This window comes from Stenella coeruleoalba (assembly GCF_951394435.1).
Source record: "Stenella coeruleoalba genome assembly, chromosome: 5".
Taxonomy (NCBI): Eukaryota; Metazoa; Chordata; class Mammalia; order Artiodactyla; family Delphinidae; genus Stenella; species Stenella coeruleoalba.
In genome coordinates, this window is record NC_137150.1 from 75,228,166 (window position 1) to 75,245,443 (window position 17,278).

At 47.9% G+C, this 17,278-nt stretch overlaps 1 protein-coding gene across 16 annotated transcripts in view; it reads right to left on the reverse strand.

The window, feature by feature from the left end:
• KALRN (kalirin RhoGEF kinase) overlaps positions 1-17,278 on the reverse strand; it is a 642,647-nt gene that overhangs the window by 421,307 nt on the left and 204,062 nt on the right. For all 16 annotated transcript variants that reach the window (XM_079922559.1, XM_079922555.1, XM_079922558.1 and 13 more), the window contains exons 4-5: positions 4,349-4,541; positions 460-972 (exon numbers count right to left, since the gene is read on the reverse strand). In XM_079922559.1, the coding sequence (XP_079778685.1) occupies positions 460-972; positions 4,349-4,541 (706 nt within the window). The remainder of the gene's footprint in view (positions 1-459; positions 973-4,348; positions 4,542-17,278) is intronic.

The following is a 17,278-nucleotide window of genomic DNA, read 5'->3' on the forward strand; positions in this document are numbered from 1 at the left end:
ACTAAATAAGACTGTATGCGAAAGTGCTTTGTCAATAGTCAAATACACTGCAGGGCAGTACCCGCTAAGTCATGTTGTTGTGGCTGGTAACAGCATTGTCACTCCTGTTGCTCAGCTGGCTTGAACTACGCACGGCATGCCCTGAGAGGGGCAGTGTCCAATAGTGCAAAAGCATGGACTCTGCAGCCATGCTGCACCTCCTAGTTTGGCCGAGTTATTTAGCCTCTCAGTTTCTTCATCTGTAAAATGGGATGATGATAATACACCTACTTCATAGGACTCTTGCCAGATTAAAATAAGTTAATTTACACAAGGTCCACAGAACAATCCCTGGCACATAATAAACACTCCACAAGAGGAGCTTTAAAATGCTGGACTAGCAGTCTCCGTCATTCTCCCTAGAAAGCTACGTATGCCCCCCACCCCAGCCCTGCTCAGGTTTGGCCAGCACCCTCCTACCTTTTCAGCATCCTGCTCGAAGAGCCGCAGCTGGAAGCACTGGTCCAGTTTGAGCTTGCGCACGTGCCACATCTGGTGCAGGTGCTGCCGGGTGGAGTGCAGCTTGTCCAGGAGGCTGGTGATCTTGGGCACCAGGCTCTGGAAGTCGGCGCTGCCCGGGATGCAGTTGCGCCCTGAGAAGCCATCGCTGCAGCGGATGCACTGCAGCAGCCGCTGCCCCTCCCGGTCCAGCTCCTCCACAGGGGCCTTGAGCACCTTCTTCTTGAGTTGTGTGTGCTCGTCGATGAGCCGCCGCGAGCCCTCCACGTCCACGGGGAACTCCTTGCGGGCCAGCATCTCCTGCAGGTCCTCGAGGCGCGACAGCAGATGCACGGCACTGTTGAAGAACTCCTCCAGGGAGAGCCGCAGCTCGATCCACTCCTCGTGGTTATAGTCCAAGGAGCCGTCAAACTCCTCTGTCAGCTGGGAGGGGTCCACCAGCTTCGTGAGGCCCTCCACGGACACCATGCTCGTCTGGATGGGCAGACACAGAGAGGGAGACTCAGTGATGCTGCGGCAAGTCAGGGGAAGACCCCAGGGCAGCCGTAGGCAGAAGAGAGAAAGTCAAGGGGAAAGGCCAAGATAAGTCCATATAATAATGACCACAGCCTGCCTGGGAAAGGGCAAATGGGAGAGCAGGCAGCCCCCTGGTCAGCTAAGATTGGCAGTTTCAAAAGACCGGCTTACTGGTTCAAAGAGCCTCTCCGCCTGCTCACCATTTGCCATTGAAGGGAAGACTGCCTTTATGTTCCTACTGCTCTCATCTTCCTCCTTCCCATCCCCAAGTCTGCCACAACACGGCTCAGGATGCTAGAATCAGAAGCTGGAAGAACAGACTGAATCTAATTTTAGGGGGTCTAGTTCTCAATAGCTTTAAAACCTAGGATATCCTCATGGTTGGATTAAGCAGTGTGGGTCAGTCTTGGGCTGCAAGGGTCTCAGAGGCGATCTTCCTGCCTCTTCCCACAAGCAGATGCCCTTCTCTGATGCAGTGAACAAACAGGGCTCGGGGGACAGGGAGTCTCTCTCTCTTGGAGAGCAGAGTGGAGAATGTTTGTCTCCAGGACACAGAGCAGCAAATGACGGCACAGGCAACCACCCCGACGTACCAAGAAAGATTGTTTCTTTCCTACAGGATTTCTCGATTCTCTCTGCTGGAGAAGGAGAGGCTACTAGAGAAATATCTGGATTCGGGGTCCAGCCCTACACTTACTAATTGTGTGAACCGGGCAAACTAAGTTCGCAGAGCCGTTGTTTCATCCTCTGTCTAATGGAGGTAATAATGCTTTTCTCCTCGGGCTGTGCTGGAATTAAACCTGACGGTGTGTAAAGCGCCGAGGGCACCAGCATGGAGCACGTGCTCAGCCCCTGTGAGCGCTCATCAGGACGATCTGAGGGCTGCATCCTTACTGGAACCCTTAAAAGCAGTTCGTCTCCCTCTGTCTTGCTGCTCTCCGGGCATCGCCTCCTCTTCTCCCCTTTTCCTTCTATCTCCTTCCAAAGGCACAGGAAGGAGCCGCCTGTGTCTGAAACAGGGGTTCTCAAACTCATCAGAGTCCCTTGGGGAGTTTAAAAAAACACTGACGCTCAAGCCCCACCCCTAGAAACTCTGATTTAGTTGGCCTGGACTGGAGCTTGGGCAGGGGTGATTTTAAACGCTCCTAATGTGCAACCAGTGGCACAAGCCTCTGCTGATCCAGATCCCTGCAACTCAAAATGCAGCCCTCAAACCAGCAACATGGGCACCACCTGGGAGCCTGTTAGAAATGCAGGATCTCAGGCCCCACCTAGACCTTCTGGGTCAGGATCTGTATTTAACAAGATCCCCAGGAGAATCTGCGCATTAAACCCTGAAAAGCCCTGTGTTACAGCCCTTTCCCCTTTGAATTTGGCTCAAAGTTGACCACTTCCAGGAAGTCTCCCATGATTATTCACTAACTATTCATTAAGTATCTGCCATTGAACAAGCCTGGACTCTCATCTCTGTAGCACCTACCATCTCGGTCTGCACTAAGTACTGCATCTGCTCTTTATAAAACACTACGTCATAAATATTCTTCTGAGTTGGAAGCCCCCACCTCTGTCTCCTGCTCTTCTTGTTTAGGAGGCAAAGACAAGCGTGCTCAATTTGGGGTGAAGGAGGTGCAGGGAGATGGGAAATACTGGGCAGCTAGGCTGAAGCAAAAGTTTCAAGACTTGGAAAGATTGTTTCCAGTCGCTTCAGCTAATAAATTTATAGGCCTGTTGTCACCGCTTCTGTACAAACAAACCAAAAAATACACAAAGCATTTATTTCCCTACAGGACTCCTAGCATTGGGAAGGGGTTCTAGGGGAGCATGAGAGTTAACTGTTCTTACACCAAGTCAAATTTCTCGTGTTATTTACACAGAGAACTGCTTCTCAGGTGGTCAGGTTGCTGTGCTCACAACCTTTTGGGGCCACCACCCCACACAAAGGCGCTCCCGGCCCCTGGAGACAAACGTCCAGAATGAGAAGTTGCTGCTAGATTAAGAGCAGGTCTGCCTTTCCAACACACACGTACACAGGGTTCGTCCTCTTGCAGATGGGGGCCAGAGTTCCGAGAAAGGAGAACAGCTCGGATTTGGCTGGAACAAAGGTTCCTAAATCATTGATTTAATGTGTTGTCATTAAAAATTCTCAGGGGACACATATGGTCTCTAGAAAAATCAAGTTAAAAAACATGTTTTTGCTGAGTATAAAAGTAATACAAAATTGTCAAAAGAAAGTAGAAAAACATAATCCAGCCACCTCAAATAAAACACTGTTAACCATTTTCATGTATCTCTCAGTCTTCCTCTCCATATACTATACTCTTAAAAACCAACTTCAGATTATATTGCCCATACTGTTTTATAAAGTCTTTTTCTTTCATAAATTAAAAAAAAAATTGTTTATTTTATTTATTTATTTTTGGCTGTGTTGGGTCTTCGTTGCTGCGCATGGGCTTTCTCTAGTTGCGGCGAGCGGGGGCTGCTCTTCGTTGAGGTGTGCAGCCTTCTCACTGCAGTGGCTTCTCTTGTTGTGCAGCACGGGCTCTAGGCGCGCAGGCTTCAGTAGTTGTGGCACGTGGGTTCAGTATTTGTGGCGCACGGGCTTAGCTGCTCTGTGGCATGTGAGATCTTCCCAGACCAGGGCTCGAACCCGTGTCCCCAGCATTGGCAGGTGGATTCTTAACCACTGCGCCACCAGGGAAGCCCTATAACTTGTCTTTTTAAAAACAATATATCATGTGCATTTTTCAATGACACTATTGTTCTAAATATGATTTTTAATGGCTTCATAGTATTTGTGTACTAATGCTGCCCAAATTAATGGATATTTAGGATACGAACTATACATATGTGCATGTATAGACATGCATACATGTAAATATTTGTGTATACATATGTGTATATTATTGCAAAAAACACTGTGATGAATATCCTTGTAGACATTTTTTGTTTATAGTTATCATTAGTTCTTCATCTTTCTGTTTTAATTTTTATATTAAAAATATTTTCCTAGAAGGAGAATTGAGAGATCAGTGGATATAAACTCTTTTTAAGGCATTTGACCCAAATTACAAAGTTGTCCCCCAGAAACAATTGCTCTGATTTATACTCATCAGTAGTAACAGGACTGCCTAATGACTCTGTGCCCTTGGGACAATCACAGGGGCCTCTTATTCCTTCTGAGACTCTCACTGGCAAGGCCACAGTGGCCAAGGAATCCTGAATTATCAGCCCCTGACATGTTGGGGACGGTAGGAAGGTGGAGAAGTGCAGGTGAGAAATGGGTGGGTGGCAGAAGGGGAAGGAAAACGGGAGCTAAGAGAGAGGTCGGCCTCACCTCAAAGATGAATTTGGAGCTGCCAAAGTTGGTCTTCTGTTTCTGCCAGAAGTTGTCGGGTTTGATGATGAGGGCCACATGGATCTCGGCTGGAAAGGCTTCCTGCAGCGTCTTGAGGAGGGGCTTGATGAGGTCCCACTTGGAGCCTCGCATGTCGATGATGACGGTGAAGCCACGTTTGCACACGTCCTCACTGTAGGGAGGTCAGAGGTCAGGCACGGTCACTCTGGGCCACTGAGACTTTGGAGTACACAGTCAAAAAGCATCTGGAAACCTGCATTCCTCTTTATCTGGACCAACCTTCCAACTTCACACCAGGTCTCCTGGCTGCCTTGCAATCCAACTCAAAATGTACTGCCTCAGAAAACCTTTCGAGATTAACCCCATCTGACCAAGGTCATCTGCCTTCTCCCAGCACTTAGCAAGTAACTCAGCTTTCCCTGTAGTCAATTGCACTTGTTGGGACGTTTACAGTTTCGGTATTCACTATAATGTTTGATTTTCTTTTAATTCTTGTCTCTCCCTCTTGCTCCTGGGTTGAATCATATTTTCTCCATTTGAATACAAGCTCTCTAGAGTCAGGGATGCTGCTGCCCTTAGATCTGCGATGGAAAGTCCTTGGCATGAACGCTGTCCTTCCCCGGGCCCACATCAACGGCAGCCACTGCTATGCTTTACCACTGAACCCAACCTGGGCCAAAGAATCTTTTTCAATAAAGGGGTCTAGGCCAATTCTACCAATTAATTAGAGATGGTACACAAGGTATTGATAACATCATTGTATTTAAGATGTATTACTTGTAGTTCAAATTGTATGTCAACTTTGAAAAACTCAGGTTGCCGAGCCACGCTGATTACTCTCAGATGGCCACAAGGGTGGGACTGATTAGACAGTGGATGTGGTCCCATTGTCTCATGTACTTCCATTATAAGAGTCAGGGTATAAGAAGGCACATTTCAGGAAGTTAAGACAGGGGAGACTACTCTTGAAATCAAGGCCAGATGAAGTGACAGTGACCACCTTGAAAACCAGAAACTAATCGGGCTAAGTGAATCAAGACGTTGCTACATAACTTATTAAGTAGCAAAGTTTATTTAAACACTTGGGACTTTATAACTCCTAAGAATTGAAAGAAAAAAAAAAAACAAAGATCAAAACAGTTATAACCCCTCAATTTGGAAGAAAGTCTATGTTTTGGTAGTTAGAGGGCTTTCCTTCTATCCTTCATTTATTTAACCTGTGTATTTATTTTCTAACTCAAAATGGACTTTGGTTAATTCACATGTTTACATAAATACTGGTGTAGCATTTCCTTAGGTTGTTTGGCTTAATTTCCTACTACCCAGACTGTACTAGCTTAAAGCCCTGTGCATGTTGCATGCCCCACAGTCGTGCACCGCCACCTACCAATCGCTTATAGCTACTGGAGGTAAGGCCACAATGGGAGGATGTAGGCTACAAAAGGAAACAAAACCCTGTTTCAGGCTTCATTCTCAAATCTCAGCCAGTGATGAAAATGTCACAGACTTTTGAAGAGACCACAGCTGCTGTGATTGTGCGAATGTCTCAAGCAGAAGGCAGCGTACTGGGCCTCCCAGTTACACAGGAAGCTCGCCAGGTGAGGAGAGACACTCTTTCCATCTCTTCTTGTTGACACAAAGGATTAGACTCAGCAAGGCGGAAAGCTGAGCCTTTTGTTTCTCCACAAATCCTATATCCCAAAGGAAAGGAGTTACCTCTTCTTCTCTGACACTTATTGAGTCAGTAAGTGGCCAGGGTCTTCCATAAATAATTCTCTCTACCTTACTGTCTGAAACCAATGTGCCTTTTTCTAAAATTACAGAATTTCTTTCCCATTATGAGAAAATACCCAGTAATTATAGAAAAGTTAGAATATTCAAAAATCTGTATAAGAGATACTAATGGTAGGGATTTATAATACTCAGGCCTATTTCCTTCCAGCCTTTTTTGTACATGTAATTTGTATACCATATAGTGTTCTACCTTTCATTGTAACACAGAATTTTTTCTCATGTCTAACATTTCTTTGAAACAGTTATATTTAATGACACATAGTCCATCTAATACCTACACCACAGCTTTTTTAAATCATCCTCATTATTGCTTTACAGAAGGGCACAGCAGCTTAGATATCTACCAGCAATGCTGAGAGTACCCACCGCCGCCCCTTTACTGTATCCTCATCAGCACTGGTCACTGAATTTTTTAAATCTTTGCCAATTTTCCAAGAAAAATATGGCGTTACGTTTAAATTTGCATTCCTCTGATTACTGGCTATAGCTTATTGGCCTATAAGAATTTCTTCCGTGACTTAACCTGACCATTTCTTTTACCTATTTTTCTATGGCAGTTTAATGGCTTTTCTCACTGAGCTTAGTTTCATTTAGCCTGACTCACATTTGTTGCACACGCACTTATGCCAGGCACTGCACGGTAACTGTGGGTCTTCCCTTCCCTTAGAGATGACCGACTTCCTTGCTCACCTGCTCCTCAGGCTCCATCGCTGTTACCATAATTGTGCTGACATGACGAAACTCTGTCCCTAACAACAGAGTCACTGTTGCTACCAAGAGCTGGAGATTGACTATCCCAGTATCTAAATGTGGTCATCAGGAATAGCTTACACTCTATTAACGAATGACTTCTGACAACTAAAAGAGAAATAAGGTACTAATTCTCTCTAGGAAGTTCTCACTAGCTCAGAAGATGGGGAAAGAGGCCCAGGGGCTGAATGCTGAGAGATAACCTAATTGGCATCTTTCTGTGAAAACAGCTAATCTACCAAGGTGCTTTCTGTGTTTGGTTTGAAACAAGGAACATAGCTGGAGGAGGGAAAAGAACTTTTCATCGCATACTTATTGTGCCAGGGATGGTGGCTGGGCACTTGACATACGTTATTTCATTTTATCCTCAGGATGGATAAACCTGGCATGGTTATCACCATGTAAGAGATGATGACACTGAGGCACAGAACTTGCCTAAGGTCACATGACTGGTAAGTACCTAGCGCAGAGTCAAAACCACGACCACTGACTCCAAAAGCCCAAGCTCAGGTCACTACATAATGTGACCCACCATGTTGCCACTACGTGTGGTCTTTTTGTGACTGGGTGTGGCGTGAAGGGTCATGATGAGGGGACGAGATTAGGGAGCTCATAGGAGATGGGGGAAATTAGGGCAAAGAATCCAAGTGGATGACCTCCACTCTGCAGTCTGCACAATCACAGAAGCAAAAGAGCATGGCATATTCAGGAAGTTCAAGTAATTCACTTTGGTTTAGGCACAGGGGCGAGAGGCAGAGTGATGAGGAACTGCTGTCTGAATGCTTCAGAGAGCCCTACTCTGGGATCCGACCCTCCTCTTGCACACCCTCCCCCCAGGGAACGAGGACACTTGACAGAAAGAGACCATGCTGCCCCCATCCTTTTCTAGACCAAGTTCCTTGTACCCGAAACCCTAAAATTCTCAGCTCAAAGGTCTTTACCTGCTTCCTTGGCCCATGTGTGCCTCTCTCCCAAGTCCAATTCCTCAAGGGTAAGGAACACCACCAGTATGAGCACCTCGGCCTGAGGTGTGGCTAAAACATGCATGTGCGAGCCGGGAATCCACGTGCACGCATGAGGACCCCCGCAGTGGGAGACACAGCTGGGCTGTGAGAAGGTAGGCAGAGCTCCCTGCACTGCCGAGTTCTAGCATGGAACCCAGGGGTCCAACAAACCTGAATCTGAAGCTGGCCTCCTAGGTCGCTGTGAAGGTATGTTTGTCAAGGTGGTAGGGTAGAACACATTTTATCTAACAGTTCGTTAGCTTGCTGTATTAATTTTCAATATTTAGATATAGGGTACGTGGGTTTCCATTTGTACTCCTGCCCTGCCTGGGCATTGCAACGGTAGAAGCAGGGCTTCCAGAGAACAGGCGAGAGTGGAAGCAGGCCTCAAGTCAGGACGCTTCTTGTACCATGGCAGAAGCGGTGCATTTATCCTAAGGGCAATCAGGAACCACTGAAGGGTGTCATTCAGGGATGGAATGTGAGCAAGTGATTTGGGAAGGTTACCCTGCAGCTGTGCAGAGGGAGAGTAAACCAGGGTCAAGCAGACTGAGCAGGAGAACAGAAGCAGAGAAACCTCCTCCTTTGGACTAAAGTGAAGTGGACTTAAGTGAAGTCTTCCTTGGGCCACCCGATTTATAGCTGCACTGTCACCTAGCACTCCCTACCTCCCTTCCCTGATTTATTGGTCTCCTTAGCACTTAGTTCCATTCAGGTCATGTATTTTACTTATTCATTGTCCATTTTCCCTCACTGGAAAGTAACCTCAATGAGGGCAGGGCTGTTTGTACTGATTTCACTACCCAGTGCCCACAGTGCCTGGGCCAGGCTAAGACTCAATACACTGATGTAGGAGGAGTGGTAGTTAAGGGTATGGAATCTAGAGCCAACCCTCCTCGATCTGAATCCCGGCTCCGTCATTTACCTATCAAGAAACCTTAGGCAAGTTACTTTTAACCTCTGTGCTGTAAAATGTGAATAACAGTAACTACATTACAGGGTTACTTTAGAGGTTAAGTTTGTTAATACACATAAAGCACTTACAATGGTGCTGGGCACGGATCTGTACTACGTGAGGCTTAGCTGCTGGAGGAGACATAGTTGGTGTCCCCGCCAGGGCCTCTTTATTGACCACTGTGCCCAGCTCCCAGCTCCATAAGTGTTGCAGCAATCAGCTTTTGCCTGAGACCATGTCAGGAGACTTACCTTTGGCTGACTTACCTTTTCCAAAGGATGCCTGGGCAGTTATACCCCCGCCCCAGGGGGGCCAGTGCTTCTCTTATACAGGGGTGCCCTTCCCTCAAGGCGGGGTAACTCTGAAGTGTGACTTATGCTCCAGAGGCTTCTCACTCCCCCAGTCAGCCTCCAGCTAGATTTCATCTCAGACCACAGCCTTGCTCAGTCCTGCCCCTTCCTACTCTGCTCCTCTGACTCCCTTATGGGTCTTTCCTAAAGATCATGCCCTTAATAAATCATCTGTACCTGAATCCCTGTCTCAAGAAACAGAGCCACAGTCATACATACATAAATTTCATACATATATGAAATTCTGAAGGCAATTTGAAATATAGTCTGGAGATTAAAAGAGGAATCTGGGTTGTAAATTTTGACTTGGGAGTCATACTGTGCCTGGCACATAGTAGGTGTTCAATAACACTTGCTGAATGAGTAAATCCATGAACTGTGGCAGTAGATATGCACAGAAGTGGGTGAGATCACCCAGTGAAGACACATAAGATGAAAAGAACCTTCTGAGTCCAGTATAGAACTGATGGGCATATCAATTTTAAGAGATGGGAGGAGAAAGGAGATGAGCCTGAGGAACAAATGCAGAGAAGTTAGATAAAACCAGGAGAGGAGTGGAAAAGAAATCAGGGAGGAGAGGATTTCAAGGAGGAACTACAGCGTCAAAGGATGCAGAGAGGTAGGTCATGAGCTGAGATGAGAACTATTGCGCTTGGCCGCTAAGAGGCCTTGGTCCGGCTGGTCAGGGCAGTGTCAGTGGGTGCTGGGGCAGGACATGGGTGGAGCAGGGAAGCAGTCTTCCTGGTTGGTCTCTGAGATGATGGGAGGAAGTGTCAGGATCATCAGAGGTGGCATTTGGTACACACCCTCCCCTGGCCCTGTCTCCCTGACTCCAGAAACAACCAGGGTCCACACCCTGCTCTTTGGCTGCCCCCAGCCCCCCTCTTCCCCAAGCCTCCATGTGCCCAGACCTCCCTTCCTCTCACTCAGTGTGCTCACATGGGGAGCAGCTGCAGCAAACCAATTTACACTGGAACATAACTAACAGGCAGCCTTCCTTTTCCCTTTGGGTTATTTACCTTTTCAGTGATATTTCTTAGCCCAAATTAAATTTTCAGGGGCAGAATTTGCATTGTGTATGGTGAGGATTGGAGCAGCAGGCCTTCAAATCCACCTAAGGAGGGGAAAGGAGGGTGAGCGACCCTCTCTATCTCCCATGCCCCCCGATTTAGAGAGAGGCAGCCACTGCACCTTCCCCCCTGCCCCACTAGCTTCCCGACGGGGGCTTGAGACCTGGGCCCCCTTGGCCAGCTTCTCACCCTCTGTGATAAATTACGGTCCCTTCCAACTGTGAACTGTTTGATGGACTCTCAGGGGCTCTCGGGCCCAGGACATAATGTATACTGAGTGACTGGATGACTGACCAGATAGTTCTTGTACTCAGCTCTATACCATTTACTCTTTTGTTCATCACGTCACTGGGGCTGTTTGCACTCAGCAAGCCCGTGCTACCTCGAAACAGCGTTTGTGCCACTTGATGCCGACGCTTCTCGAACTTTACTGACTTCATCATCACCCAGGACCCTTGTTTAAAATGATGATTTCAGCGACCCCTTTCAGATATTCTGATGAAATCAGTCTGGGATGAGGCCCAGGAGTCTCCCTAGGTGATCCAAGGACAACACCTAGACTCTCATAGGTGTGGTTTGTGAGAGTTTAATGATACACACTTTGTCTACATCAGATGAGGACCGGCATTAATAAACAGGAGGTAGCACACAACTCTGCAGTCAGAACAATGCTTGCCAGGTGGGCCAACAGCTTTGCTATACACAAGTCTGTCAAAAGTATTAGTGGGTTTCTCTCTCCATAGCCTCATGCTCTTTTTTTTTTTTTTTTTTTGTGCGGTACGTGGGCTTCTTACTGCTGTGGCCTCTCCCGTTGCGGAGCACAGGCTCCGGACGCACAGGCTCAGTGGCCATGGCTCATGGGCCCAGCCGCTCCGCGGCATGTGGGATCTTCCCGGACCGGGGCACGAACCCGTGTCCCCTGCATCGGTAGGCGGACTCTCAACCACTGCGCCACCAGGGAAGCCCGCCTCATGCTCTCTTGAAGGGAGTCATTTATTGCAAGCCCAGGCTTGTGGGAGTTCTGGCCTCGAAGTGCATTTCTCTGGTTCTTTTTGCAAAGACCGAGCTCCTCCTCTGTGAGCCTAGAGAGACTTTCCCTGAAGGGCCTGGTGGCTGCCCTCCCCAATATAGCTATCTATGCTCAACCAGATGCCCGCTGGAGATCTGCCTTCCCGAGCTTCCCTCTCTGCTTCTTATCATACACCTGACCTGGCAGCCTCACTTAAACTTCCGGGAAAGTTCTGGGTGCCTCTCTGGGTCCCTGTGGATCCTGCCCACATCTGATGCCCCAGAGCCATCTCCTGACCCACTGGGCTGAGAACTCTGTGAGGATGTTCCCAGGTCAGGAGGGCCTCCATGTGGACAATGAGGAAGAGGCATGGCATCCTTGACCCTCTGCACTCCTAGCGCCGCCCCCCCAACATGCTGGCAGAGATCACAGTTTAGCAGCCCACTGTTAAACCCAGTCCCCCAAAGCGGTTTTATTAGATACAGTTGTTACTGTGGTTTATAACACTTTCAAGTGCCTTTGGAGGAAGCCTTCAGTGCCTTCATGCACATACTCACATGACCTGTCTGCTTGCTGGCCTGTGGATCTGCCTCCTCTGTCTTAGCCACTGTTATTTCCCAGTCCTGTTTCACACATTAGAAGACTCAATGGCCTTAGCTCAGGGAGCAGGGATTAAGGTACCAGTGTCTCGAGCTAAAGGTTGCTCTGGGACCTGGACAGCAGGGCAGTGTACCTGTTGGTGACAACCACAGGCCAGGGCTTCACCCTGGGTTACAGGTCTGGCCTCAGGGACCCAAATACCACTTCCCTGCTCCCTCAGCTCCTCCCCAGGCTCCTGGCTCAGTGAAGCTCAGATCATCTCTCTGGATTCCATCCAGGCCACATCAGTGAACCACACTGGATACTTCCCATTATCATCTGGCTAAGGGGTCAGATTCAGAGGTCACCTTCTCCCTGGGGTCCTCCCTGATCTTCCCCTTGCCAAAACAAACAGCATATCATCTACGTCTCTGTTAACATCGTGATTAGTCCTGATGTTGGTTATGGCCTCTCATTCCTCTATGCCTCTGGGCTTGCCCGCCTCAACCCCATCTTTGCCTAGGCAACTTCTACTCACAAAGCTCAACTCACATGCCTCTTCCTCCAAGGAGTCTCTCACTGACAGACCCCTGCCCCATCCCACTCCATCCCTACTGGGATAAGGGCTCTTCCCATGCACTGCCATAATCTTGTGCTTACTCTGCATGGCAGCTGTCACGTGTGGGGTAACTACAGCCAGGCTCTGGCTGATCAATTTCTGTATCCCTTACAGAGATTTATATGCCTTCATGATGAGAGCCTAGTTATGAAGGGGCTTCATAAATAATATGGTGTCATATAATAATATGACATAAATAATATGGTGTCCTATAAACATATTATCCATTAATTCATTAATTTATTCATCTAACAAATATTTATTGAGCACTTACTTTGTGGCTGGCCCAGTGCTAGGCACTAGCGGGAGAGATGGACACAAGACATTAGCTAGATAAAAAGAATAAATGCAAACTGTGATAAGTCTTAACAACTTATCAGGTGGTCAGGCCACTATGAGGAGATGACATATAAACAAAGACCCAAACTATGAGAAGGACCTAGTTAAGGGAACGCTGTAGAAAGAATAACGCAGGCAGAGGGAACAGCCTATGCAAAGGTCCTAAGGTGGAAAAGAGCCTGTATGGGGGCTGATTCTCCATTACAGTAAGGAAGTGGCACAGTGAAGTCATAAGCGTGCAGGAGACCAGCAGCCAGACCTGGCTCTAAATCTCGAGGAGCTCAAAACCTTAAGCTGGAGAGAAATATAAAACGAGAGCCAAACTTGGAGTGGCCATTTTTTTAAGTTAAAATTGGACATAAACATATATTAATGATAAAGCTAATCTTATTGAGCACATGAGAATCTATGCCTGCTAAGCGTTTTATACGCATTATCTTATTTATTCCTCACATGAAACTCACAAGTAGCTGCTCTTATTATCCCACCCTACAGTTAAGGAAACTGAGGCCAAGGGCGGTTGAATAACTTGCTAAAGTCACTAGAAGAAGGTAAAATCATATTTGAATCTAGTGTGATTCCAGTATCTGTCATGCTACCTTGCCTCAGAGAGAAACAGAATGCTTGAGCCTGAAGAAACTTTAAAGCTTACTGCTGCTAATCCTTCATTTCAGAGCTGAGGGCAGCAAATTCCAGAGGAAGGAATTTGCTCAGAGTCACACAGTTGGGTGGATGTTTCAGCCGTTTGTGTCAGACATCCAGTTGTCAATCTGCCCATTTCAGGTCTTCTATTAAGCCACAAGAACTCTGGAACTGAGACATCAAATAATCTGGTTTGGACGCTCAGGGTATATACTGTTTGGAGTGCTAAAGCTCCTTCCCCAGGAATGAGGAACATCCTGTTCACTCCAGCAGCACAGAGATGGCCTGACCCCATTTACCCCAAATCCTGTGATGCCACCTGAGATTTACCCCATACCTATGAATATGTGGCAGATTCTCACTTGAAACAGCTGCTGAAATAAATGTAACATCGATCCATCCTGGTGGCGGGTGGGGGAGCAGCGACTGGCAATGAGCACCACGCCGGCAGACCAGGGGAGGGGCCACAAGGGTTTCTGCTTAGTGTGTGTTGCTGGAGGCTGCTCAGTTGGTACTAGTTGCGGTATACAGGGTGTCAGAATCCTAGTGTTGGGGGCCTGGGAAGGCCCAGCACTTGAGCAGTGATGGAGCAGAAGTAGCTTTCAAATCAGACCTATTCACTAAGTAGTCCAGGGAAGGAGACAAACTGAACACTGGGGTAGAGGGCTGGACTAGTCGCTGAGGAGTGGGTGAGGGACAGCAAGGACAAGACAGATGGAGGACTTCCTGCTGCACAAGGGCAGCAGGGCCCTGCCACACACAGCTCTGGCCCCCCAGGAGTAAAGAGGCCCAGCAATGCAGGATGAACTGGAAGGATGATGAAGAAGTCTTACCACTGTGTGCAGACAGTTTACCACAAGCAAACAGAAACCAGAAAACGGCAGAAGGAAGAGTAGCCCCAAGAAGTCGCCCACTTCACACTTTCCCTAGAACTGCGCTGTACCCATGTCTCCCTGAAAACATTTTTTTTTTTTTGTGGTACGCGGGCCTCTCACTGTTGTGGCCTCTCCCGTTGCGGAGCACAGGCTCCGGACACGCAGGCTCAGTGGCCATGGCTCACGGGCCCAGGCGCTCCGCGGCATGTGGGATCCTCCCGGACCGGGGCACGAACCCGTGTCCCCTGCATCGGCAGGTGGACTCTCAACCACTGCGCCACCAGGGAAGCCCTCCCTGAAAACATTTTATGAGCTGAATTCTCCATTCAGAATTTGAGGAACAAACAATGTCCTTGGAGTTCTGAGGAGAAAACGATGCCCTGACCCATTTGTGCCCGAGTTCTCATGCCACTGTCAGGCCATGGAGAGTCCATGGCTGTAGGGTCCAGATTTTGTTTCGATACTTTGTCCATCACACTGATCTGTGTCAGCCTGTTTTCTGCTCCTTCGTGTTATTCTTTTTTTTTTTTTAACATCTTTATCTGAGTATAATTGCTTTATAATGGTGTGTTCGTTTCTGCTGTATAACAAAGTGAATCAGCTATACATATACATATATCCCCATATCCCCTCCCTCTTGCGTCTCCCTCCTACGCTCCCTATCCCACTCCTCTAGGTGGTCACAAAGCACCGAGCTGATCTCCCTGTGCCATGCGGCTGCTTCCCACTAGCTATCTGTTTTACATTTGGTAGTGTATATATGTTCGTGCCACTCTCTCACTTTGTCCCAGCTTACCCTTCCCCCTCCCTGTGTGCTCAAGTCCGCTCTCTACGTCTGGGTCTTAGCAGTTCTCTGCTGATTGCCCCAAACTGTACCACACCCACTTTCTTAAACAACCAGAAATCAGCAGGAGGTGACGTGTGAAGACACATCAGCACCTGTTTTAAGCTTTCTACTGGTATAACCAGAAGCAGTACAAACCAGCTGGAGGAGGCAGTGCCTTACAGAGAAATGAGCCACTCGAGGGAACGTTGCGTGGTGAGCGAGTGAGAGCTCAGTCACGCAGACAGTCCTCAAACTCATCCTGCACAACGTGGAGGCTCCTGTTTGGCTGGATGCGGAACGGAGAAGCGGGGACTTCAGAGGGGTGGGAGGGCTCCCGTGCCTGTCCTGTACCTCTTGGCAGGCTCACACGTGACTGTCCACCATCAGCTGGCTTTCGGTCATGAGGCCGTTCAGCTACCATCAAAGCCTCTTCAGGAACCATGTTAATCCATCCGGAGGCTTTTGTATGTTTCATTTCTTGTTTTTTGTTTTGTTTTGTTTTACTGGAAGACACTCTCTGTCTACTTTTCCAGGTCATGATTATTCCAAACAATCTGTGTCTCTTCTACTCATTTAACAACATATCTTTTGCCTCTGTACCTCTGACCTGTGATACCGGGGCTGGGGGGGCAAAGGTCAAAGCTGATCCTTTATCCTAGATGGAAGCCTCAATATCTTCTCTGTAAAGTGGGGAGACTCTGACTAATTGGTCTGGGGTTCGGGCTCAGCATTGTTTAAAATTTCCCTGGTGATGTGAACGTACAGCCACGGTGAGGTGCCACTACAGTAAAGGTTCTGGAGATTTCCTTGCCCATTTCCAGGTCTAGGATCTCCCCCTTGCCTGTTCCCCACCCTCGACTTTACCAGAAGCAAACCCAACTCTTGCCCAGTCAGCGTGCCAGGGAGACGGCACAATGGAGTCCAAGTTAGGAAGGTTTACATTTCCCACCACTTTAAAGTCTGCTGCCTAATTCTACCCAAATGAAGCTGTTTAAACAAACAAATTAAAAAACTCTGATTGCAATTGTGCCAGGGGCAAGGATGTGGCTGATTCTCTTTTGTATCACTGGACAGAGTGTGGTAAAGACTCAGGCCCCAAGATTATTCCTGACTCCCAAGTGTGGCCGTAAAGCGACAGGTCCGTGGCCTAAAAAACACAGCAGGACTTCTGCACCCAATACTGACTTGTGCTCAATGTCATCTTTAAACAAAACACTTTCTAAACATCAAGAACCAAAAAACCTCTGAAGGAACAAAGATTTGCCATCCTGCAGAGAGTCAAAGGAGCATGCCACAGCCTGAAGGGAGCTCCCAAAGAGAGTTCCAGAAATGGGCTGGCTGATCAGCACCAAGGTAAAAGGATGCAGCCTTCCAAAGGAAGGCTCCCATCAGGGCCAGCCTGGTCAGCTGCATATAAACCCTGGCGTGTGTTAACCCACCAGGTTATTATCTTACAGTCTCACAGATTCTGAAATAACAACTCCTGTTCACCAAAGGAAGAGACCTGCTTTCTAAGCAAGACTGGCCTGGGGCAGGGCACTTGCAAGGAGCTACTCTCGGCTAGGAGAAAAGGAGCTTGGAAACTTGGGAGAAGGACCAGAACCATTGCTCCTAGAAGTCTGGGGTTGGCTGGCCAGAGAGGGCAGGTGGCAGAGGGTTCAGGCGGCTGGGATGGAAACTGACATATCCATTTCCCAACCTCAGCCTCCTGTCCTATTTCCCACCCTCCTTCACAGAGCTGTCTGTCCCTTCCTTCTAGGGCATTCAGAACATGAAACAGAAATGAAATGGAAACCAAAGCAGCGAGGGAAAGAAAGAATGAACAGAAACCAAAACCCACAACCTCTCCACACAGCCTTTCCCCTGCCCTCCCCAGACCAACCCCAGGGCCATGTTCCTCTGGCCTTCACCATCTGCCCCTTCTTTCCCATAGTCAGGCCAGGTGAAAAACCAGTCATCTTTTTAACTGTAAAAAAAATGTCATTATAATCACTGCTCATACATCTGTGAGTAGTAGACCAAAGACTGAATCCACATTCCAAAGACTGTAACCTGTCTAACCACAGTGTCTCAGTTACCCCAGCTATAGAACACAGG